A 26,115-nucleotide genomic window follows, 5' to 3' on the forward strand; every position below is an offset into this window, starting at 1 on the left:
ATGTTTAATCATGAATCGATTGATGGACATTTCAGTTGTTCTAGATTTGGGGCATTCAAATAATTACAAATAATGCCACTATGAATATTGTGCACAAGTTTTGTGTAGGTATGTTTTCATATCCATTAGGAGTAGAATTTCTGGGAGATACAGAAACTCTATATTTAATAGCTTGAGGAAGTGCCACATTGTTTTCCAAAGCAGCTGTAGTATTTCATATCCCTACCAGCAATGTATGAGGGCTCCAATTTCTTCACAAACTTCCCAATACTTGTTCACTGCCCTTATTATTGCTTTCCTAATGGGTGTAAAGTGGTATCTCCTTGTTTTGATTTGCATATTCCTAACAGCTAATGATATTGAGCTTCTTTTCATATCTTTATTAGTCATTCATATAGACATTTGGATAAATATCTGTATAGATCCTTTATCTATTTTTTTATTAGGTTGTCTTTTTGTTATTGAAATAAACATTCTGTATTCTAGATAGAAGTCTTTTATCCATTATGTGACTTGTAAATATTTTCATTTTCATTTTCTTTTTTTTTTTTTTTTTTGAGGGGGCGGGTATCAGGGATTGAATTCAGGGGCACTCAACCACTGAGCTACATCCCCAGCCCTATTTTGTATTTTATTAGAGACAGAGTCTGAGTTGCTTAAAGCCTTGCTTTTGCTGAGGCTTTGAACTCACAATCCTCCTGCCTCTGCCTCATAAGCCTTTGGGATCATTTTCTTTTTTAATGGTGGTCTTTCAAGCACAAAAGTTTTAAATTTTGATGTTGTCAACTGTCCTTGTTTTTCTTTTCACACCCCCTCCCCTCCGCCGGCCCGCAGTGGCATATCTAAGAACTCTTAATGTCACAAAATTGACTTCTATGTTTTCTTTACATAATTTTATACTTTCAACTCTTACATTTACTTCTGTGATGCATTTTGAGTTACTTCTTGTAAATAACATGAGGTAGAGGTTCTTTTGCATGTGGATACTCAGTTGTCACAGCATTATTTGTTGAAAAGAGTAACTTGCTCTCATTAAACTGTTTTGAAACCTTCATTGAAAATTCACCAACTCCTTGAATGTATAGTTTATATCTTTTGCCAAATTTCATAAGTTTTCAGTCACATTTCTTCCAATAGTTTTTATCCCCACCCTCTTGCTTTTCTCCTTCCGAAAGTCTATTGACATGAATATTAGATTATTTGTTATAGTCACTCAGTTCCATGAAATCTTGTTGACCATTTTTTCCACTCTATTTTCTCTTTTTTTAGACTGGGTAACTTATATTCCCAGGTTCTCTGATTCTTTGTTCCCTTTATTCTGTTGTAAACCTATCCACATATTTATTATAATTATTGTATTTTTTAGTTCTAAATTTTCCATTTGATATTTCTTTATATCTTCTATTTCTTTGCTGAGACTTTCTTTTTGTTTCAAGTGTTTTTAAAAATTTGTTCTAATTAGTTACACATGACAGTAGAATGATCTATGATACATCATATATAAATGGAATATAATTTCTCATTCTTCTGGTTATACATGATGTAGAATCCCACCAGAGGTGTAGTCATATATGTACATAAGGTAATAATGTCTGATTGATTATACTACCCTTCCTACCCCATTTCAAATTTTTTTTGTAGTTTCTCAGTGAAGTATTTTTTAAAAATATCTATTTTAAAATCTTTGTCAGATAATTCTAACATTTCTATATTTGGGGTTTGTCATTTTTTAAAATGCAATTTGAGATCTTCCTGGTTCTTGATGCATACTTTTCAATTGAAACCTGCACACTTGGGGTGTTATAAGATTTGGGATCTTTTTAAAAATATTCCCTTTTAACTTTTTTTTTTCTTACCAGTGCTATCAGGGTAAGAGGGGTGAGGAAACGCAGGCACCACCTTATTATTACCAGTTTGTCAGAGAAGTCCAACTTTCCCTCTGATACCCAATGATACCCAAGATGGGAGGTTCCTCATTACTGCCCCACGATGATGAAATCCTGGATCTCTATTTGATACTCACTGATATCATCTAGGCAAAGAGGGGTTGGGTCACCTTGTTAGAGACTGGGCTCTCCATTAAGCCTTTGCTGAGATGAATTGGGTACGGTTATGATTTTTTTTCTGTGATTGATTTTTGGCTGGTGTAAGCAGTTATTATCTAAAAGTTTTCTCTCTGTTGTGCTGTTCCCTTTGTGATCCTTCAGCTACAGAGAACATCGTTTTGATAGGGCTTTTTTTGTCCATGCCATTGGTATTTCCAGGTTGGTAAGTTCTTCAGCTTCGAGTCTGGGATATATGAGAAAAAAAAGCAAACTCAGAGAATTATCATTATGACGTTCCTTGGATCCTGACATCCCTAGTTAGTCTGTTTTCTCTCCACTGTTTGGAGTCTTCTTGTGTTTTCCCTATATATAATGTTCAGGACTTTAAGCTGTACTCAGTGGGAGGAATAGAGAAAAGCATGCTACTCTATTTTTCCAGAAGTGCAAATCTAAGTAGATCTTTTTATAAATCAAATCATATTTTAAACACTAGGAGGCATTAATAGTTAAAGGAACTTTGGAATTAATCCTTTCCCAGTTAATAATAACTCCCTAATTTTTCATTCTATAAATTAAAAATTTATATGTGGGTTTGCTTTAAATGAAATACCAATAGATTATTTACATATTTCTGAATATTAACCATAAAAAAATCCTCTTTCAACATTTGAGTTAAATTCTTCTGAATAATTACTTTACAAAATATTATTCCTTAAAGCCATCCTGAAGACATTGCAGCAGAAAGACAATTCTTTAGACTATCTAGTGCTAAATAATGTAATGAGAATCTCATCTTTCCATAAGCATAGGTGGAAACAATATTTCTCAGAAGTATTCTATTTTAGAAATTTGCCTGTATCTAAAAGAATATTTCACTATGTTCTAGAGTTTCTACATACTCACTAACAATTGCCTATTAAATATATTTATTTAAAAATTTTTGGACTATCTGTTGGATATATTAGACTATTGGGTTTTTTAAAATAATCATTCCTTTTCAAACTTCCATTCATATACAGTAAGTAATATTTTCATTTATTGCCCTCTATCTGCCTGGTATTCTGCTAATGAGCCCTTTAAATATTGTTTCTTATTTAATCCTGTTTAACACAAAAGAAAGTGAAGCTCAAAGGGATTAGACAGAAATCGTTCACAAGTAGTAAAGCCAACATCTGCATATAGGTCCTCTGCCTCCCACTTGTTTTGACAATGGTACATCTGACAAGTTAAGCATCTTTTTCTTCCTAGATGAAAGATTATAGGTAGGCTTCCTCCCTTGAAAGCTATTTTGCAACTGCTAACATTCCTTGATTTTTTATCTTGGTAAATTTTTTTTTAACCAAGGAGGAGACTAACATAGAAATTAAAATGTAAAATAACTATTAAAAAGTTTTAACAGTTCAAAACAAAGTTTACTATTTTTAATTTTAGTGTATGTCATTTAAAAATATCAACAATTCTTCAAAGTTTTATTACATGAGCATTGTAATACTGTATTTGGGTATGAAGAGAAAACACTACTAGATAGCTGCCATTATACGTGCAAATGGTGCAAAGAGAAAACAAAAAAAAAGTAGGAAAAGAAAAACAAAATAATACACCCTTATCAATGGTAAGAATTATTGTTAAAAGCATGTATTTTTAATTGTAGTAGAAGATAGAAACAAAAAGACTATATGTGTGAACATTTCTATTCGAAACAAAACTATTTTAACTTTTCAATTAAGCTTTATAAAAGAATATCTATGGGCTGGAGATGTGGCTCAAGTGGTAGCGCGCTGGCCTGGCATGTGTGCGGCCCGGGTTCGATCCTCAGCACCACATACAAACAAAGATGTTGTGTCCACCGAAAAAACTAAAAAATAAATAAAATTTTAAAAATTAAAAAAAAGAATATCTAGTTTGCCTAGTCTCGATTTTATATCTGATAATCAAAATTTTTTCTCTCAAAAGATTTTAACCAATAAATCTTGCACATGCCAAATAATACTTCACTCCCCTCCAACTCATTTCAGTTATTTCCAAAGTATTAATCAGGTGAATTCCTTACTAATCGTTAGTTAGTAGTTCTTTACATGTCATTATTTGCTATTCCTTCTGATTTTTAAAAATACTCCGTTTTGGTTTTTTTTTTTTTTAGTCTTTAGCAAAATAGAAAGCAGACACTTTATGTTCCCTGATTTATACAGATCCCTACTCCACAGTGCAAATTTTACAGTGTGAAAAAAGGACTGTTATTTGGATAAATATACTTATCTGGGTAAATGTCCCTGCTGGCATGCTAAACTACCATATTAAAATGGTCACATTAAATTGCTTTTCTTAATAACCTATTTGGAGGGGGGTCTCTTCCCATGCACACTACTGAATCCAATTGCTATTAAATTAACATTAGAAAATGTTGAAGTCATAAGTGTTTTAGTTATTTATAATATTTTATCTTGCTATGTTCAACTTCTCAATGTTAAAAATGGTTCTTCAGTCTCAAAATTTAAGTTAAATAAACTAGTTGTTCCAGTAAAATGGTGGCCAATCCAAATGAAAATTATTAGCAGGCTTGTTAACAAATCAGCTATTTTTCTAGTACTACCTACTGCAGTTTTATCTGGACTGTACCTGGAAGGTAACAATTGCTAAACATCCTCAGAACATACACAGCACTTTCAAGTAAGATAGTTAAAACTGCTGGCATTTTTACACACGTTGATCATGAGGAATATTATCACCGGCATCATCATCTCCTTAGGAAATAAAGACCACCTCCTATGTAAATTTTAAAATATTCATATACAGTAAATTTATATGTAAGAATGATCTGGGGGAAGGGAACCGACATATGTCTATTCATTACCATGATACAATTGGATATAAAAATGTCTACCTCTCCCATTTTGAATTATTTTCTGTTCAGAAAACAGAAGACATTTTAATTTATGATGGCTGGTTAAGGGGAGAAAGGCTTGTTATTTCTATGAACGAGATACTAGTCTTACGTGAGATACACACCTGGAGACGTAAAACAATTTTATAAATTATTTAGCTGGAACTATATAGTAATTTTGTGCTAGCTACAGCATATCTCAAAAGCCTATCTTGTGTTAAGCAGGCACCCACACCTTATCTCCCAATGCAATTTCTGCTTTTTACCAGCGAAGTTGGAATTGTATTATTGTGGGATACGCGGCATGTTCGGTGTTGAATAGGCTCCGAGGGCACGGCTGTCACTTGGGGGTTATGCTGGGGCACAGAAGTTCGTTGGGGTAGGGTCATCCTCCTAGGAAGGCACCGCAAAGGCCCCAGGCAACACGCTTGCAAGCCATTTTTCCCTAGGCGCACGGTGCGGGGCAGCGTCTCGGTGGCTGTATTCAAGAGCCAAGGCTCCGGCCTGCGCGTCGGCCGCAGGGGGCGAGAGCATCTGTGAGCCCAGCACCGGGCCCAGAGCCCAGGCTGCAGAACCCGCTTAGAAACCGCTGTCGCGCGCCGCTGGACGCTGGACGCAGGCACGCAGGCCCACAGGTCCGCAGGCCCAGGCCGCAGTTTTCCCAGCCCCGCCGCGGTTGCCAAGGCGACCGCCGCCGAATGTTCCCGCGGCGGGCCCCGCCCCCCGGCCAATCGGACCGGCGCTCGCCCGAGCCCAGATTCTCTTTGTTCCGCAGCCATTTCGGGCCCCGGACGGGAGGCAGCGCCGCTTCGGCAGAAGGCCCGAGCGCCGGAGGCCTCTGGGATGGTGTGGGACCGGGTAGGTGGCGTGAGGGTGCGCGGCCCGGGCAGGAGCGGAGACAGGGTATTCCAAAGCTGCCTCATGCGCGGTGGGGAGAAGTGCCAGGTTCGCCCGCCCTCCCGATGCCTGCCTGGCCGTTTGGAGCCCGGCAGCGGCGGCGGCGCGATTCTAAGCCCAACAGCTGCCGGCCGGGGCGCCTTGGGGTCGGGGTAAGGGCGGGAGGCGACGCTCCTCAGGTGTCCCAGGGCCCGTTATAGGCTGCGGGAGGCGAGGGTCCGCTGCCCGGCGGAGCTTTTGCCCCCTCCTGTTAACCCGTGCCGTTTGCCAGCCCTTGGGCGAGGTAGTGTGCTGCCCTGGGACGGCTGCTTCTTGCCACTGCCGGGCGCTGCTCGACGTGGGCCGGTCTTTGTCCCGCCCCGGCTCCTTGGGCCATGGAGTCCCAGGTCCGTGCACACCTTGGTTTCAGAGGGCAGATCTCTTCCTCCCCGCTCTTTTTTCCCCTCGGGGCCTCTTGGCTTCACCGCCTGTAAACATGATTTTGCTGTTTGTAACTACGCGTTTTGCGTGGTTTTGTGGGTTTTGCACTTACTCCACTCCTATGTGTACACGCAACCGGGAACAGCTGCTGAGGAGCAGACTGGCCGCCGCAGACTGGTTTTGGAGTGGCTGTTTTTTTTTTTTTTTTTCCTTTAAAAATGATCTCGTGCTGTTTACCTATTTTAAAAATCAACTGAATTTTGCAATATTGCTTATAATTTAAATCTGTTATCCTAATCACTGATCGATTTGGTTCAGCAACGGATATAAATGTAGAAACTTGAAGTTGGAAGCTATCTGCTAATTAATTCTGTTAGTTGTATTAAGAAGCTAACCCCCACTCCCCCAAGAAAAGATAAAAGTGCAAGATGTTTGGTGTAGCAGGTATTTGGATTTTTTACGATTGTAAAATGGCTGTCTAATTGTGCTCATTTTTAAGACAATAAAAGTACTTGCTGGAGCTCAAGTTTCCGTATTATATCCATATTTTCATATTGCAGTAATAAGGAAGTGTATTCGGTGAAACAACGGAATTCAGTTTTTTGAGAAAGGATTCTGTTTTCCACTTTTCCCCTACCCTATATCCCAATTGTTCTTCTAGAATGACTGCACCAAGCTGAAACTTGCAACTGCAAAAAAGAAATTAGTTTGAAGGTGCAGATTTGTTTCTTGGCAAATGCATTGAGTTTAACAGTAGAGTTTTTACTTCGTGTAATTTAACTAAAACCTATTCAACTATTAATCCTCCATTTTCTTTTTCCTAAAATGATCCTCCAGCTTGGATTAGCCTTGATGTGGTTCTTATCTCTATTCTTTCTGGAAATTATTAAATTTCCCCACCAAATTATATAGGAAAAAAATTTTTATACTCCTACCTCCAGTCCCCAAAGCCATTTGCCATTATATAAGGTGAGCAGAATAAGATTTTGGTAAAAATATTCTGATTATAAAATTTTCCAGTATCATCACTTGTTATTATATTCATTGTCTTATGACTGTAGTTTTTCCTAATTATATAATGTTAAAGCTATAACATGAATTCAGTTTTTCTAAAAGCCAAATGAACTGAAATGTATGCCTCTTCTATTTAGAAAAATTTCTTGTTTGTTAATCATGTTGGATTCTACAAACTTTTTTTTAAGAAGGACTTTATTTATTTATTTATTTACTTATTAATTAATTATGTGATGCTGAGAATCAAACCCAGTGCCTCACATGTGCGAGGCAAGCTCTCTATGGCTGAGCATATAACTTCAGCCCCCAAACCTTTTTTTTTTTTTAAAGAAAAGATACCAGGTTATAAACCAAGCCATGTGACATAAGTAATGAAATAAATTTATCAGATATGAACTGAAGAGAGGAGAGAGCAGTAAGGGGAAGTTATTTTTATTGGCCAGGGTATAAAAATTATGAATATTCCTGCAATTGATTTTTAAATACCTATTAGTTGAGGAAAGATCTTTTTTCCACCCTTAAATAGTTTGGTTTACCATCAAAAGAGTGAGAAATCGAGAGAGACTCGCTTTATTAATTACCTGATGATATTTCAAAAACAATGGGGAACAATGTCATGTTCAAAAAGGAAGAGTGGAATTCCCCAGGTGTTGAGGTGCTTTCTTGGTCCTATTTAGCCAGTGCTATGGTAGATTTCTGGGAGGATATTGGTAGATGAGGGGGTTTACTGGGTTGCAGAGAGAATGAATACAATGGAAGACAGATGTTTGCAAAAGCAGTAACTATGATTTATAGTCAAATAGGTGGGGGTTCTTCTAAGAGAAGTTCTAAAGCCAACTTTGAGTTACTCCAAGACTTGTATACTAGGTAGGATTCTTTGAAGTACTGTCAGTTGGTGTAATAAGTAATAATGTTAGTATTCAGAAGTCTCAATTGTCAAGTAAGATATTGAAATAGGAAATAAGGGCTGCAGATTTGTCTTGGAATTATCTGGAATAGATAAACCCATACAGGAATGGTGGCCACATCTTATTCTGAAGAGGCATTCAATAGCAGAGCAAATATTTGAACTCAGTACTAAAAGAAAACTGGCAACTGAAGATAATAGGTTTGGATTGTTATATGCCTTTTGTTTTAGCAGTACTGGGGATTGAACCCAAACTCACTCAACCTCTGAGGTAAATCCCAGCCCTTTCTGTTTTTTTGAGACAAGGGTCTCTCTAAGTTGCTGAGGCTGGCCTTGAACTTGCCATCCTCCTGCCTTGGCCTCCAGAGTTGCTGGGATTATAGGTGCTTACCACTGTAATACCTATCTTGATATGTTATCCTTTTTAATGGTTAAATCTTTGAAACAAAGCAAAACTTCTTATTATAGTGTAGAGGTTAGAAAAGAAATTTTAGAGCCATACTACTTAGATGCAGATTTTGGTCCCCTCTGTAATTATCTGTGTGACCTTGGGCAAGTTACTTCATCTTGCAATATTTCATCTCCTAATGATTATGAGGATTAAATGAGTTAATACAATAAGCTCTTAGAACTGCACCTGGCATTGTGATTGTTCCATAAATAATAGCTGCTGTTCTTATCAATGTCATTATCATTGTTAATTACTGTAGAAAACTATAGGAAATAATCATAAAACAGGAATTTCAGAAAACTATTGAAAATAATCATAATAAAACCTGCCAATAACAGGAACAGGACTTTGCAATAATTGCTATTAATCCCTTTGGTTGCATTTTCCTCCAATATATTTTCTGAATTTATTCGATTTTTTAATACAGTTAAGATTTTGCTATTATGAATAATTTTGTATTTTTTTTAACCTGGCATCATAAGCATTTTATTATGCTATTGACTTATTTTGTCAGCTTTTCTTATGGGCACCTAATGTTTGTATGACTCTCTCATAATTAAAGAGCTTTTTTTTTTCGATTATAAAAGAGTACGTTGAGCATGTTTGTTCATAAAACAATTTATGTGTTTTGTATTGTTTCTCTAAAGTGAAAATATTAGGGCAAAGTATGTGATCATCCAAAGTTTATGGTCTGTATTGCCAAATGGCTTTTATTTAAAGAAATATAAAAATGGTCTTAAAGTAAATTGGAGCAACACAGATTTATTGACTCTATTGAACTGGGGTAAAAAGAAAGAGTGAATTAGCATTTTTTTTCTTGTAATGTCTTAGGCATTTTAGCATACATTGTTACTTTTACAACCATTATTTTTATACTCCTCTGGTATAAATGGAAGTTACTTCCATTTTACTTATTGGAGAAGGAAGATTAGATAAGTACTTTGCCCTCTCAGTGTTCAAGCCTGAATCTGAATCTAGATCTGCCTGATTGAAAGTGCATGCTTACTTTGTATTGCCTATATACTATACATATTCAGAATCTTATATAAGTAACTATAAATTATAGACCACATTATTGAGATAGTTAATTGAGCTGGAAATAATGAAGAGTCACAAAGTTAAACCAGATAGAGCTTTACTTTCTATGTTCATTTTAGGAAAGGATAAAAAAAAAATCCTTGCCTGAATGAGATAAAATTGTTAATGAATATATAAAGCAGGATTCTAAAATCAATGCAGTTAAGTATTTTAGGATGCAACATTCTTTGTAATGATATCAGTACAAATATGAAAAAAGAAATTATCAAAATTTGTTTAAATTTGGTGACTCAGAGAAGTTAAAGACCCATTAAATAATTAATTGAAAAATACACTTGGTAAAATACCTGGTAAAGTTGATGAAATTCTTAATGGAGAAATAAGCAAAAAAAATTAATGGAGATGTTCCAGGTAAGGAGAATAAAGGGAACTAATTTTATACTGAAAAATTAAGCAAAGATAGAAATATATACAGATTTGTTGGGGTTTTTTGTTTGTTTGTTTGTTTGTTTGTTTGTTTTGTTTTTGATACCAGGGATTGAACTCTGGGGTGCTTAACCACTGATCCACATCCCCAGCCCTTTTTTGTATTTTATTTAGAGACAGGGTCTCACTGAGTTGCTTAAAACCTTGCTAAATTGCAGAGGCTGGCTTTGAACTCTTGATCCTCCTGTTTCAGCCTCCAGAGCTGTTGGGATTACAGGCGGGCACCACCACGCCCGACTAAAACATACAGATTTGAGTGCATTTTATAATGAACTCTGAAGACTTTAGTAAAATAATTATCTTTATCCTAGATGCATAAATCCTACCATAGATGAAATTGTTCATCTCGGAAAGTCAACGTCCCGTTGCTTTTGTCTTTACTGAGGAAGGCATTAGAGAAGAGAGGTATTTTAGTAAATCATGAATATATACTAAATAAATGATTATGAATAGATGGTATCCACCAGATATTAAAGAAATGAACATGAAATTTTGGAACCATTGATCATTTGTGTTTTTGAAAAATACTCGATAAACTGAAAATGTAAGTTGTTTATTTTAGCTGGAACATAGGAAAAGAGGGAAAGATGACAAACTACAAAAGACTTTGCCGTTTATTAGTGCCAGGATTATCTTTTGTCCTCCATAGATTTTTGTACCAGTGGGGAGAGAGATGTAAACAGTTGAGTGCAGGCACAGGTTTTGTGATATAAATCTGTACAGGCCCCAAGGAGGGCTACCGTAGACTCCTTGAAGAGAGTGGAGGAGTGGCAGGCCAACTAGGCATTTCAGGGACCTGAAAAGTATAGAGCAGGATCCACAAACTTTCTCTGTAAAGGGCTAGATAATAAGTATTTTCTACTTCATGGGCCGTAACAACTCTGCCATTGTAGTACAACACAGACAGAAGGTGAGAAAAATAATGGATGTCGCCAGATTTGACTGGAGGGCCTTAGACAACTTCTAAAATACAGTACAGAGTTTGAGGCAGCCTGGGCAACATAGTGAGATATCCTGTCTACAATACTATTACTACTACTAATAATAATAAAAATTTAATTTTTCTTTCTTTAAAACACAGCACAGAGGGATTTGAGGAGGAGACAACCTCCTGAGCCTTGTGTTGCCCTAACATGAACCATTTGAAAGATTTGAAATCAGGAAATTTCATTATTTGTATGAACCATTAAGAAAAGAATAAAATAGTTTTAAAGCATTACATATCAATAAGAGAAAAACAATTCAGTTTTTTAAATGAGCAAGTTCACAGAAAAGAAAGTAGAGCTAGTCAGTAAACATGAAATAATGCTCTACCAGTAGGAAAATACAAAATAAAGCAGTATTTTTCCTCCTATCATACTAAAATGTTTTTCTAGAATGTTGACACTTTGTAGGGAAACTCTAAATTGGATAATTTGGATAAATCATTACAACTATTTTAATTGTAAAGTAAAATCATGTTTGACCTAGCAGTTTCCGTTTCTTAGAGAAACACATGGTATATCAAAAGCTGTTGTGTATTAGGATGTCTTTGTCAGTAACCACGAAGCCTCTGTACTTTCAGATCACTTTTCATTTCCTGCACTCCATTCATCAGAGCCTATTCTTATTGGGTGTGATGGCACACGACTACAATCCCAGCGACTTGAGAGGTTGAGGCAGGAGGATCACAAGTTCAAGACCAGCCAGGACAATTTAGTGAGACTCTTGTCTAGAAATAAAATTTTTTTTTTAAAGAGAATTTTTTAATATTTATTTTTTAGTTCTCGGCAGACACAACATCTTTGTTGGTATGTGGTGCTGAGGATCGAACCAGGGCCGCACGCATGCCAGGCGAGCACGCTACCGCTTGAGCCACATCCCCAGCCCAATGGAAATAAAATTTTTAAAAGAAGGCTGGGGATTTAGCTTAGTGGTAGAGCACTTGCCTAGCATACCTGAGGACCTGGGTTCACCCCCAGTACCCAGCCCCACATTCTTTTCCCCTAAGTCTGTCTTCTCTGTCTCTGTCTTTTAAAACAAAACAAAAAAACTTCTCCAACTCTTCAATCCCTTTGGAATTTACTGTCCATCATCTGCAAAATCCAGTCTCAACCTATTCTTAAATATTCCCTTCATTTTCTTTTTCTGATTCAAATCTTACTCTTCTGCTGTGTAGTTGTGCCTGGTTTTGTTTGTTTGTGTGTGTGTTTGTTTACATAGCTTTCCTTACCACTGTTTCTGGAGATGGGAAAGGTGTCTACCACAAATCTCCTTGCTGCTTTCAGACTGTTCTCTCTCCTTTCTCCCTAAAAATCCTAGACTTTGGGTTATATCATAAAGGCCCAAGTGCCACCCAGAATTTTATATTGATCTAGAATGTGTGTGTGTGTGTGTGTGTTCGTGCGCTCTTCCCATCTACCCTATTTCATCCAGTCATTTCCACAAAGATATCCTCTTTGTATTGTCAACAACTGTCATGCTTCCAAAGTTACCATTTCATGTTGTTCTACTCTGTGACCATTGCTTCCTAGTTTTGAGGTTCATTCATAGTGCCTCAACCCTAACCATCTTCTGCTCTGAATGGAATCTCCAGTCCATTGATCCTGTTACTATTGCTCTCACTTACCTTCTTGATATTTCTACTTCCTTTCATGGGGAATTTACTCAGCTTAAATTCCATGGTTAATTGCTTTGGATCCCATTCCTTACTCTTTGCTTGTTTGGCAAGACCAGGGTTGTAGTTAAAACCAAGCTTTTTTTTTAATATTTAATTTTTAGTTTTAGGTGGACACAGTATCTTTGTTTTATTTTTATTTGGTGCTGAGGATTGAACCCAATGCCTCATACATGCTAGGTGAGCACTCTACGACTGAACCACAACCCCAGCCCCAGAAAAACCAAGCTTTTTGAGTGTGCTTGCTTGTGTAGCTGAGTGTGGCCAGAAAAAAGCACACAATCACACATGACCACAAACCTCAAGTGGGTCCTTCATGCTGCCTGGTAGTCCTGTATTTTCCTAGTCTATTCACTCTCCCACGTTTCTAAGTGACTATTTTCATGTTTTCTTTTCCTCAGATGTCCTGTAACTCTCTTCCCATCCTCACTTTAAGCTAATGACCTTGGTTTCTACTTTGTAAAAAAAATTAATTAGAATTTCACAGACTCAGGGCTGGGGTTGTGGCTCAGCAGTAGAGCACTCGCCTAGCACGTGTGAGACGCTGGGTTCGATCCTCAGAACCACGTAACAATAAATAAAATAAAGACATTGTGTCCAATTACAACTAAAAAAATATTTTTTCAAAAAAGAATTTCATAGATTCACCACCCCACAAACCTGCTAGTATATGTGGTAATATGTGCTGTCTTCCTGCCTGTTACCTTAGATTAACACCTCCTGTTGTCATCTGCAATGTTTTGAGGACATTGCTTTAGCCTCTCTTACATCACCCATTTTCTTCTCTTATTGAATCATTTCTACTAGCAACAGACATGTTATTACACTCATTCCTCAGTATGTGTGGGAGATTGGTTCCAGGACACCTGCCTCACAGGGTAGCAAATCCATATTTGGCAAGTCCCTTACATAAAATGGCATAGTATTTGCATAGAACCTATCAGACTTTTTTTAATCATCTCTAGATTACTTACAATACCTAATGCTATGTAAATGGTTGTTATAGTCTTTATGGAGTAAAGATAAGGAGAAAAGTCTGTATTGTGTTTCATATAAACACTGTTTTTTTTTCCTAATATTTCCAATCTGCTTTTAGTTGAATCAATGGATGTGGAACCCACAGGTTCACTACTCATTTCCCCAATTTATTGGTTTCTTCTCCAGCACTTTACTAATCCTTCTCCAGTCAGGCCTTTGCCTGAACCACTCTTGCAGAGCTGTCTCATTAGGTTTTTCAGTAGCTTCCATATTGCTAAGTGCCAAATATCTGATTCACTTCATTGTACTTAACCTCTAAGCCACATTTGACACAGCTCTTTGCTCCCTTTAGTCTTAAAACACTTTCTGCATTTTTTTCCAGGATGCCACACACTCTTGGTTATCTCCTACTTCAAAGTTGGCTCCTTGTAATTCTCCCTTGCTTTGCTCTTCACCGACCTCTTAATGTTAGAGATGTCTAAGTTTCAGTCCTTTTTTGTTTTGTTTGTTTGTTCCTATTTGCACTTCTTCCATTAGTAATCTCATTCAGTCCCATGGTTTTAAATACCTTGTAAATGTCAGTGATGCCCAAAATTTAGATCTTTTGTCTCTCTCCCTAATTTCAGTCTCATATGTACAACAGCCTATTCAACATCTCTACCTAAATGTTAAAATGATAGACAACAAACTCAGCATATCCAAAATTAAACTCATAAATTTATTCTCCAAAACCTAACCACGGACTTCCTTTTTGCTGTAAATGGCAATTCTGTCCTGTAATTAATTCAGGCCAAAAAGGTGTTACTCTTGATTTTACTTTTTCTTTCACTCTTTTTTTTTTTTTTTTTAAGAGAGAGTGAGAGAGGGGGGAGAGAGAGAATTTTTTTAATATTTATTTTTCAGTTCTCGGCGGACACAACATCTTTGTTGGCACGTGGTGCTGAGGATCGAACCCGGGCCGCACGCATGCCAGGCGAGCACGCTACCGCTTGAGCCACATCCCCAGCCCTTTTCTTTCACTCTTAAAATCCATTTTAGGAAAAAGTTTTAGGAAAAACTGTTTTCTGTGTTATCAAAATATATTCAAGATCCTACCATGCTTCTCCACAGCTACCATCACCCTAGTCCAAATCATTATCATTATCACCTGTTGGATTATGGTAATGTTATTACCTGATCTGTCCATTTTATTCTAGCCCCTCCCGGCAGTATTTTCTCAATTCAGTAGCAGAGTTAAGCCTTTTACGAACTAAGACAGTTGTTCCCTTTTACTTTTCTATTCAAAGCCAAGTAGTAGCTCCTACTCTGGTCTTAAAGTATTCATCCTTCTGTACTTAGAAGTTGAAGTCCTAACATCCAAGGTGATAGGTAATATTCAGAAAAAGGGCCTTTGGGGGTGATTAGTTCACAGCAGTGGAATCCTCATGAATAGGGATAGTGCCCTTTATAAAAATTGCCTTAGATCCCTTGCCTCTTGTCCCTTGAAGGACACAGCAAGGAGCCTTCTGTGTGCCAGAAAGCAGACCAGATTCTAAATATGATTGTGGATTTCCCAGACTCCAGAACGGTGGAATAATGATTTTTTATTATAGCAGCTTGAGTGGATATTCTCTCCTTCACTCAGAAAATCTAATCCTTAAAGTGGCCAGTAAAGCTCTATATGATCTACCCAACCTGCTACCCTTTCTCCTTATCTCTTTACCTCATTTCCTACTACTCCTTTCCCTCCTTGCTCATTGGCCTCATTTCTATATCTTTACTATCTGGAATGTACTTAACCATATCTGCTTGGCTTGGTAACCTCACCTCTGAATCTTTACTCAGATCTTACCTTTTTTTAAACCCTCTGTTTAATACTACTGTTTCCGCCCAGACCCGCCCTAATCCATCCTGGATGCATTGTTATTTTTTACACAGCATCTACCGAATTCTAATGTCCTATATTAGGGACCAACAAGCTGGACCCCCGGCCTATTTTTGTACAGCCTCCGAGCAAAGAATGGTTTTTACATTTTTAAAGTCTGTAAACAAGGCAAAGAATATACAAAACATATGTAGCCTGCAAAGCTTGAATATTTATTATCGGCTCTTTTCAGAAAAAGTTTTTATTTTATTCTTCTTGTTGTCTTTCTCCTCCTCAAGAATTCGAACTCTAATAAGGCAAAATTCCTTATTTGACTAATTGCTGTATCCACAGCAACTATAGCAGTGTCTATAATATAGTAAGCTTTCAGTAAATATTTTTTAAAAGGAACTTTTGTGGTACAAAATTTTAAATAGGTTGAGTATTCATCATTAAATTACTGTAATTAGTAATGAAATAGACCTATATATAATAGCTTGGAAAACCAAGCCGTATTTTGAAAAACAGTTTGTTATAACAGAGAACAGAAAGAGCTCTCGAAGTATATATATCAAATGAATACCAGAATACCTTGGGCTGGGTCAGAGGGGACAGGATTACAAGAGGTAGTTGAGAGGAGCTTGATTATCATCCATATTGTTTACTTTACTTATTTCTTTAATAATGAAAAGTAGTCACATTAATTTTTCATTTATAGATTTTTTTTAAATGAAGCAAGAGGAAAAGCAAACAGATATTTAAGAAAATAAAGCAGTGAAAGAAAATGGAGGGTAATGGGGTGAAGAGGGAGGAGCACATTGCCTTTCTAAAATGCCATACCTAACCAGCAATCTGAAAGAGGAGGAGGAGTGAGCAATATATGTATTTGGGAAAAGAGCATGCAAAAGTAAAGGCTCTTAGTTCAGAACAAGCTTAGCATGATCAGGAAACTGCAAGAAAACTGGTTTGACTGGAGAATGATAAGCAAGGGGAACCCAGAGACTATAGAGTATGAATCTAGATAGGCATTGGCCCAGATTAGACATAGCTTTGTAGGCTATCAAAGGATATATAATGTTTTATTTTAAGTGTGATGGGAAGCCATAGGAAGATTTTGATGGGAAGACATGATAAATAATAGGTTTAACTAGATCATTTTGCTATAAAGGAATAGTAGAAGACAGGAAATCTATTGTAGCAGATTATGTTCTCAGCATGGCCTCTGGAACTCTCAGGTGGAGGAGGTGAATGGTCAGGTTCCAGGTGTATTTTAAAAGCATATTTTGATACTACTGGTAGACGGTTTGGATGAGGGGTATAAGGGAATTCAAGGATGACCACTTAGTAAGGCTTGAACAACTGGATGAAAGCTGGTAGCATTTAGTGATAATAGGCCACTGGAGGAGGAACAGATTTGGGTGGGATGGAGAAAGGGAAACAAGAGTTCAGTTTCAGCTTTGTATGGTGATTCATGCCTGTAATCCCATCAGCTTTGGAGACTGAGGCAGGAGGATTGCAAGTTCAAGGTAGCCTCAGCAATTTAGTGGGACCCTGTCTTAAAATAATTAAAAAGGATTGGAAATGGAGCTCAGTGGTAAAGTGCCCCTGGGATTTAAAAAAAAAAAAAAATGTTCTATTTCAGCCAGCAAAGTATGAGATGCCCATATGCCCATTCAACAAACAAATGGATATGTCTTGTAAGATACTAGATACTTCAGTGTGAAATTCGGGATGCTGTTTAATGGCACAGGCTGGATGAGATGATATAGGTAGAGAAAAGAAAGGGGGCCCAGGGTACTTAGAGATAAGGGGAGCCAGTAAAGAAGACTATAACAAAGACCAGCTAGTGAAATAAAGGGAAATAAGGAAAACATGGTGTCATCAGCTAAGACGTGAAAGAGTGGTTGCCTGTGTTCAGCACTGTGAAGAACATAAAACGAGGCCAAGAAGAAATCACTGGGTTTGGCAACAAGGAAATCCACCTCCCAGGAGTGAAGTAAAGAAGGGGAGACAAGGTGGGTATGATAAACTACTCAGAAGACTTAGACAGGAGGATCACATATTCTACAACTGGCCTGGGCAACTTAGTGAGACCCTGTCTCAAAATAAAAAAATAATTGGGCTGGGGGTATAGTTCAGTGGTAAAGCACCCCTGGGTTTAACCCCAAATACCACAAAAAGGAGAAAAAAAATGAAGAAAGGTATCACAGTGACTATGCACAATTTTAAAATGTTTCTCTGAGTAGAGGAGAGTAGAGAAATAGAGTAGGTGTGAGAGTGAACAAGGTTAAAGTAGGGTTTTAAAGATATTGTTATAAAATGATTTAAATTTTAAAGAGAAGCTGTGGAAATAATTCAGAGAATTCCCATGCACAATTCACCTGGATTCACCAATTTTTAACATTTTGTTACATTTGTTTACTGTCCACTCCTGCCATGCTGTTAATTTTTTTGAATGATGACCAAAGTAAGCTGCTTACATCTTTGCCTTTTAGCCCTGAACACTTTAATGTATGTATTATAAAAGCAACATATTCTCTTAGGAAACCATACAATATCAATTTTTTATGGCCCATATTGCAATTCTGCTTGTTGTCCCAGTAACATCCTTTATACCATTTTGTTTTCTGCTAGTACACTATCCAGTGCAGGGTTTTACATTTAGTTGTCATGTCTTTTTAGACACAAAAAGGTATTTTCTTTTTATTTTTTAAGCTAGAACTTTGCCATTTGAGAAAAATCCCATGAGATATAAGTACTATTAATTATCTCATTTCATAGATCACAGTTTAATTATTTTTCCATGACTAATAAGTGACATAGCCAGAACTCAAAGCTAAGCAGAGGGAGTCCAGTATTGCATTCTTAACTGCACTATAGTATCTGCCATGTAGTGCCTGGAAAAATCTAAAATTCCTTATTTGAAGTGAACAGATAAGGCAAAAATGTAGACCACAGGCAATGATCCTTATATCAAAAGGAAAAATTTTAAATTTCTTGTAGTGCAGTACTTCATAATGGTAGATCTGTTTAATATGTTATCCTGATAAGAACAGAAGGAAGAACAAGAAAAGTAATAATATTTCAAGTTTTATATAACTTTTTCAGACTTTGGTATAAATGATGTTTTCAGAGTTATTGGTACTGATTGCTTAGAAAGGTAAAATTAAATATTTAGATTAATTCTTTGATAAGATTGAGTTAACAGTATATGGACTTGTTCGAAAGGGTTCTGATCTGTTTTAGAGTTTGTTTCCACTTATAAAATGCTGATTGTCAAGCTTTTATTAGAAAATATTAAGATAATTTAGGAAAAGAGCATTGAAGAGTGAACCATTAAAACTATAGGTGCTCCAGAACAGGAATTAGAATGCTCAATTGGATTTTTTGTTTTATATAATTTTCTATCACCCAGTTTTGAGGACGTAATGAAAAAGGACTTTCATTGCATAGAAATACAAGTTATCATCAATTTTTTTCTATGACATTTGCAACCAAAGGTTATTCTTACTATTGAATGTGACTTCTATAAGAAATTATTTAAGGCAGGCCCAGTACTGTGCCCTTGCATAGGAGCACATGTATTTGCCAGAGAATCAAGTGACATGTAACTCTTACTTAGGTAACTTAGTCATCCCAGAACTACACTTCAACAATTGAACTGAGTACAGTCTCCCTGCAGGATAGGAGGTACGTAGAGAATTTCAGTGGCAAGTATAAAAGAAAAATAGGGCTGGCTTTTTTGTATGGAGTAGAAGCATATTTATTATTTACAGTCAATTGAATGTATTATTTCTGGAAGCTGAAAGGAACATGGTCTTTAGTTGTTTTATAGGTGAGGAAATAAACCAAATGAGTACAAGTGATTTGTATGAGATTGCCCAGCTAAGCTTTTCTTAGTACAGAGAATGGAGAGTTGAGTCCCAGAGCTGTAATGAGTATTTTGATTCCTTCTGAAATTACACTGGGCTTGCTCTTAGCTCCAAATAGGCTGTGGTTGTGAGTTCAAGTGTCTTCATTGCCTCCCCACATACCATCTTTCTGTTTGTCCAACCCCTCACTCAAATAAATAAAGGTTGAAACAGTTGAGGCACTGTAAAGGTGAGGAATTTTCTGCAATCGTATTTTAGTATAGATAGTAAGCTCTGAATCAGAGAAGTGGTATGGTACTTTAATATTTATGGTAAGAATTTGATGGAGAAGAAGAACCAGTAGTGAAATAAACTGATGAGGCATAAAAAGTAAAAGGCTCTAATAAAAATTCAAGCTTTGTTTTAACTTTACCTTCTAGGGCTTTTGTTTTGGTTTTATACTTGCTGTTCTAGATACACAGCCGGCAATTTTTATTTATAAAACAATATACATATTCAAACTCCATTCTAGTTAAGGTTATGATCCTCAGTAGCCAGGGGAAAATTATTATTTCAGACAAAATCATTTTTTGATTCTAGGTAATACAAACTTCTGAACATCTCAATTTTTGTTGTTGTTGTTGTTGATAGAACTTTATTTTTATTTATTCATACGTGGTGCTGAGAATCAAACCCAGTGCCTCATATATTCTAGGCAAGTGCTCTACCACTGAGTTACAACCCCAACCTCCAGATGTTTTTTATTTGAATTCATCAAGTGCATAGCCACATTGAATTATTGGATTTGATAATTTAAATCCTAGGAATTTCCTAGTCATCACTCTCATTCCAAACTTTTTACAAATTACATTTGTAATTTCCAGCTATAAAATACTGCATATACAAGCGCCTAATAAATGTTTAGTTTCTATTTAATATCAAGATTCCATAATCAAAACTGGATGCAGTTGAGTGTGTATGTTTATGTCCTAGCTACTTGAAAGGCTGAGGCAGGAAGGTTGCTTGACCTCAGGATTTTGGGGCCAGCTTTGAGCCACATATTGAAATAGTAAGACCCCCTGTTTTTTAAAAGAGAGGTTGGGGGGATGAGAATCAAGAGTTGGCTGGCATTAAGTGTTTGTTAATTGTAAATAATATGGATTAGTTGCTATGTGAAATTACTTTGTAAATTGAGATACCATTAGTAAAGACTTACTGTGTTTGTCCTTAACCGTACTCCAGGAAGATTTAGGAGAAGCTAATTTTATAAGAAATTAATTCATGTTTCTAAGAATCAGTATAAATAGTTTGTGCTTTTAAGATAGTTCATTAGACTCCTTATGTCTAGCACTTAGAAGTGTATAGTCATGAGTGTGGTATATACCTAAAAAGACTTAAATAGGCACACAAAACTACACCATTCATTTTAAGTATAAATGTACATTTTCTTTCCATCTCTTTACATTTGTTGTATTTGCTTCCTTAGGCAGAAAAATACGTTAAGAATAACCCATTGATGATTCTAACAATATTTTAATCTTAAATGAACAGTTTTATTTGCTGTTTTCTTAAGGTCTTAATTTTAAATTATTTATGAAATATGTTCCTAAAATAGGATTAAAATGGTGTATTACACAGTGGTTGATTATTAAGAAAAAGAGTACTAGAATATTAACTTTTTTCAGTTCAGTGTATGCTAAGTGATAAGTTTATTTGTAGGCATGCCTATTTACTTATAATTTATTTCTGCAATAGAGATTTTATTATAATGCTTATAGAATATAGTTTTTTCTTAAAATATTTATGGTTATAACTGTTGAGAAAATCTGTTGAATTTATTACTGCAGAAGTCTCAAAAACCATTTTAGAAGAATTATAGGCTTTCTTTTCTAAGCTTAAATTCATTTTTATTTGCTTTTCACTTTTATATCTTTGGGTTTTCTTTTTCTTAATTCTTCTTGGTCCAACATGTTGTTTGGGCTATTTTTTTTCTACATGTTATTTCCAGAGTTATGCATTAGTATTTTGAAAATTAGGAAATTGATGAAAGATGCTTGTTATTTCTTTTGAAATTCAAATTCAGTGAAATTTTGTCATTTGTTCTTGTTTTAATTTTGTAGTAGTATTACTGTTTCTGTATATATTTGTTAACTATTTACTTTTATTTTTTTTTTAACCAGGGATTGAATCCAGGGGCACTTAACAACTGAGCCACATCTCCATCCCTTTTATATTTTTATTTAGAGACAGGGTTTTGCTGAATTGCTTAGGGTCCTGCTAAATTGCCAAATTGCTGAGGCTGACCTTGAACTCATGATCCTCCTCCCTCAGTCTCCCAAGCCACACTATTTATATTTAAATTAGTCAACATTAATTTATTTTTATAACATTATTAAAAATTATTTCCGTACAATATTAAAACAGTAATGACAAATAATCACCTATAAGTGATTACCTATCTAAGTAAAAATAAAGCTCTGTTCTCTAGTATTCAGAACACTGAGATTAGGACTCTTAAATTATAATATAGCTTTTCTGTTATAATTCTGTGGTTTGCAAAAGTAGATTTTAAAAATAATTAAAGATTTTAAAAATAATTTTGTCTACTCATTCCAGGGACATAATTTGGAAAAAAGTTGCTCCAAGTACATGAATTTTCTAGATACCTCACCCTAACCATAACCTTTAAGCATTTTCACGAAAAGACTTTCTAAACTATATGTCATACCTTCCTGCCTTCTTAAAGTATCTTTTTTTTTTTTTCCTGGAGGTGTAATTTAAGCTTCTTGATGACTCAGTCATCATTTTGAATAGAAAGCATTGTACCATGAAATAGTGACATTCCATGGGTCTTTTGCCCTGTTCTCTATATAACATCTGATAATAGTACTGTTAGAAGACTATATTGTCATTACCCACCTATAATGCCAGTACCTTAAAATACTGCTAACTTTTTATTTCCTTCCAGTCTTTTCCACTTAATAATATGGTCTTTTTCTTATACAAATTTTACTTATTTATAATTATACTCTGTATGCATTTTTTTACCTTTTATCACTTATTGAGCATATGTACTTTTCACGTTATTGTAGAAATTAATCATCTTTTTATGATTAATGATAGCCCGTAAGTTAAATATTGTGTTTTTTACTGATGAATTTATTGCTGTTAGAAATAATCCTGGGATAAAAATATTTGAAATTAATTCTTACTTTTCAGTATTTGGGATTCTTAGACTATAGTCTTGCAAGTGTAATCATGGGGGGAAAGTGTATAAAAATGTATATGGCTCCACATAGATTGCCAAGTTAATTTCCAAAGGGTTGTATTAGTTTTACACTGCCATTGGTAATTTGTTACTGATTCATCATATCCTCAGCAGCAGAGGATATTATCATTGTAATATTGTCTTTGCTAATTCGACTGAAAACATTACTTCATTATCACATATATTGATTACTTGTAGGGTTCAGCATTTTCCCTTTCTCTTGTGAATTTTTCTTCATTGTGCTATCTATCGGTTCTAAATTAGTTTTCCAGGTTAAGTTATTCATGTATTGCTACCTTATTAGAGCATCTAACTTTGTATTGCTGTAATATGCTTGGATCTCCCTTTTGTACTTGTCCAAATAAAGCATATTTATCACATTTGTAAACAATGTTGCCTCCTGGAAATGCACGAGAGATGTTATAGGTCTTTTGAGATGTGGTGTTTCTTAAGAAGCAAGTATTACCTGAAAGCTAACATTGTAGTGAGGGTAAACTGCTCTTGTCCTATACTTCCCACTGGCATATAGGTTTCACAAAATAAATATTAAGGCAATTTTCCTTAGTGACATTAGTGGCAGTGATTGCCATTCATCCAAAACCTTGGAAAAGGATAGAGAAGGGATAGAAAGTTGGTGAGAAAGGAATTCTGTTGTCTGTAAAGAAGGTGCACACCTGAATTGGCTGCTAACTTTATTCATGGTTTTCTCTATCCCCTCAGTTTACTTCTCCAAGGAAGAGAAACTCATTCAGGTTGGCCTAAAAGAAAGGGAGAGATTTATCTTAAGTCATTCGTAGATTTCATAACCCACTTGATTCTAATGTATGAAATATGATATGTCAAGAGCTTTGTAATGTTGTGAACAACCAATAAAAAAAAAAAAAGAAATAGAAAATCATCAGGAAGCAGTACTCACTGCGGTGGATCATACAGTCTTGCTCAGCCCTTCCTTCCTTCTCTTGGTGCTGGATTTCTCCTGCTTGCTTACAATTTCTGCACCTGCATTATTTTGTCTTGCTTATAGAACATGGTAATTACCTACCTGCCACATTATGACATTTTAGCTTTTGTTTTCAAAACTGGTAAATGGTAAATTATCTTAGTACTTTCTGTTCATATTTCCAGGAAAGGAACTTCAGTTGATTTACCTCATCTTGTGTGTGTGTGTGTGTGTGTGTGTGTGTGTGTGTGTGTGTGTGTGCGTGTGTGCCAGGATTCATCATATGAAGGGTTGAGTGCTTAATCTGTTTTAATCGATTATTTAGGAATTGTGGTCACAAAGTATAAACTTTGCCATTAGACTCTTCCCTGAAACATGGGCTGTACAAGCCATCTAATTCCCTTCAGAAAATTAATGTACTATTAAAAATTGGAAGGGGTGGGGAGAAACTTCATAATATAGAACTAGATATTTGGTTTTTAAAATTAGAAATCATTCTTCCTTCTAATTGTAATATTGTTGATCTGTGGGTCTAAATTTTCCCTTTTTTAAAAAATAAAAGGATTAGATGTTTCCCAATGTTCTTTTCATTCTGATGATTAGATGCTATTATTGCCTTTCTCTAATTACAGTTAAAGTTTATATTGATAAATTACAATTTTGTGGATTGAGGGGAATGAATGGTGATAAGAACATGATATTCACCTGGCTATTAACTTAGTATCTCTACTTGTATGTATGGTAGATTAGCATTATCCTTGTGTCCCACATAAGCTGAGATTCTCTTATCACATTCATTTTAATTTTTATATTTACTAATTTTTAATGTCTCATTAATCTTGGTTGAGTCTTATTGTTTCTTTGTCCCAAGGAAAAGAAAAAAAATGATTAAACACTTATAGAATGTATGTTCTTGTTTTTGAACTAAACTTAAGGTTATGTGGTACCATCTGTCATGACATTATTTTCTGCAAATATTTTTTCCATTTTTGTATTGTCTTCAAAGAATTTTCTTATGATTTTGTTTACCTCTTTTGCATGCTATGAGCACCACCATTGATCAGCTACTTAGTTTTTCCTTTTATATATTTCTTTCAGATTGATTAAATTCATATCTGGTTTAATATTCGCCCCTTGATTTCAATTTTTCTTTGTTTCTCTTATTTTTCCAAAATTTCTTTTTTGATTTCTCTATTTATTTAGAATATCACCTCTCTTAGTCCATTTCTGTTGCTATAACAAAATACTTTAGACTGGATAATTTATAAATAACTTTTTTCTCACAATTCTGGAGTCTGGGAAACCCAAGAACAAGGCACCAGCAGGTTGTATGTCTTCTAGTAAAGACTCTGCTTCATAAATAGTGTCACTTAGCAGAAGGCGAGTGAAAGGGCCAAACAGGCCCTCTGAAACCTTTTTATAAGGTAACTAATTAATCCCATCAACGAGGACTTTGCCTTCATGATTTAATCACCTGGTAAAGGCCCTACCTAGAGATTAAGTTTTAACATGAATTTTAGGAAGATACAAATTGTTAAGATCATAGTATCATCTCATTTAAACAAGTTAAATAGCCCATTTTTGTTGCGTATTCTTTGATCGTCAAAAGTAGAATAAGTAAGCCAGGCATGGAAGCACATACCTGTAATTCCAGCAACTCAGGAGGCTGGGACAGGAGGATCACTAGTTCAAACTCAACCTCAGCAACTCAGCGAAACCCTGTCACTCATAAAATATGAAAAAGGGGTGGGTATGTGGCTAAGTGGTTAAGCAACCCTGGGTTCAATCCCTGGTACCAAAAAATTTTTTTAAAAAAATAATGTAAGTAATCTTCATTTTATGTTATCTGATGGTACAAACTGCCTTCGGTAAATCTGAGTTTTAGCGACAGTTCTAGTCGGGAGCGTAGTGTGAAGGCAGTATATTCTCATTTAATCTTCTTATTTTCATTTAGACCCATTTCACAGATGACTAAATTGTGGCTCACAAAGGTTTACTAAAAAAGACAAATTGGGAGAACGGGGATTGAACCCTGTATATATGACTCTAGATTCCATGCTTCCTCTACTCTTATCTTCCTGTTTGCCAGCAACAAGTAGTGTAGAATAGTATTCAGCTCAGGAAATAAAATTATAAAAATTGATTTCCTTTCATTAGTTTTTCCTGCTGTGTCTGACTTCCCATAATTGGAACCTGACTAATATATGCTCTTGTTATGTGTGAGTGAGATTTCAATGAAGAAATGAAAAATTAGATAAACATTAATGCTAATCAGACTACTAACATTTTACCATTTTTTAAACCTTTCTGTTTTACTGCTTAAACTGCTCTCTTTTCTCTTTCAGCCCTTGCCAGTGAACATAGTGCTGTGTTCTTTTTTTCTGTTTTCACCTGAATGTTGAATCAACACATTATACTTAATCAAGGATAGTTTTGGATA

General features: G+C 35.7%; 2 protein-coding genes across 3 annotated transcripts in view; one reads left to right on the top strand and one right to left on the bottom strand.

Annotated features, from left to right (window-relative positions):
* Window positions 1–2,000: 2,000 nt before the first annotated feature.
* Window positions 2,001–5,705, bottom strand: LOC308653028 (uncharacterized protein; the record flags this gene model as incomplete). Of its 2 annotated transcripts, none has more annotated exons than XM_081301328.1 (2): window positions 2,001–2,289; window positions 5,193–5,705. In XM_081301328.1, 2 exons carry the CDS (start codon window positions 5,703–5,705, stop codon window positions 2,278–2,280), a joined length of 525 nt encoding a protein of 174 aa, XP_081157454.1. In that variant the 3' UTR covers window positions 2,001–2,277. The 2 variants fall into 2 exon arrangements, with proteins under 2 accessions (XP_081157454.1, XP_081157453.1); XM_081301327.1 differs by lacking the exon at window positions 2,001–2,289 and adding an exon at window positions 3,705–3,900.
* The window catches only part of TNPO1 (transportin 1), an 85,917-nt gene continuing 65,429 nt past the window's right edge, over window positions 5,628–26,115 (top strand). Inside the window, exon 1 of the mRNA XM_081301280.1 lies at window positions 5,628–5,784. Within this exon, the coding sequence (XP_081157406.1) occupies window positions 5,770–5,784 (15 nt within the window). The 5' untranslated portion in view covers window positions 5,628–5,769. The remainder of the gene's footprint in view (window positions 5,785–26,115) is intronic.

The sequence above is a fragment of the Spermophilus citellus genome (assembly GCF_964194105.1).
Source record: "Spermophilus citellus genome assembly, chromosome: 1".
In the NCBI taxonomy this organism is placed as follows: Eukaryota; Metazoa; Chordata; class Mammalia; order Rodentia; family Sciuridae; genus Spermophilus; species Spermophilus citellus.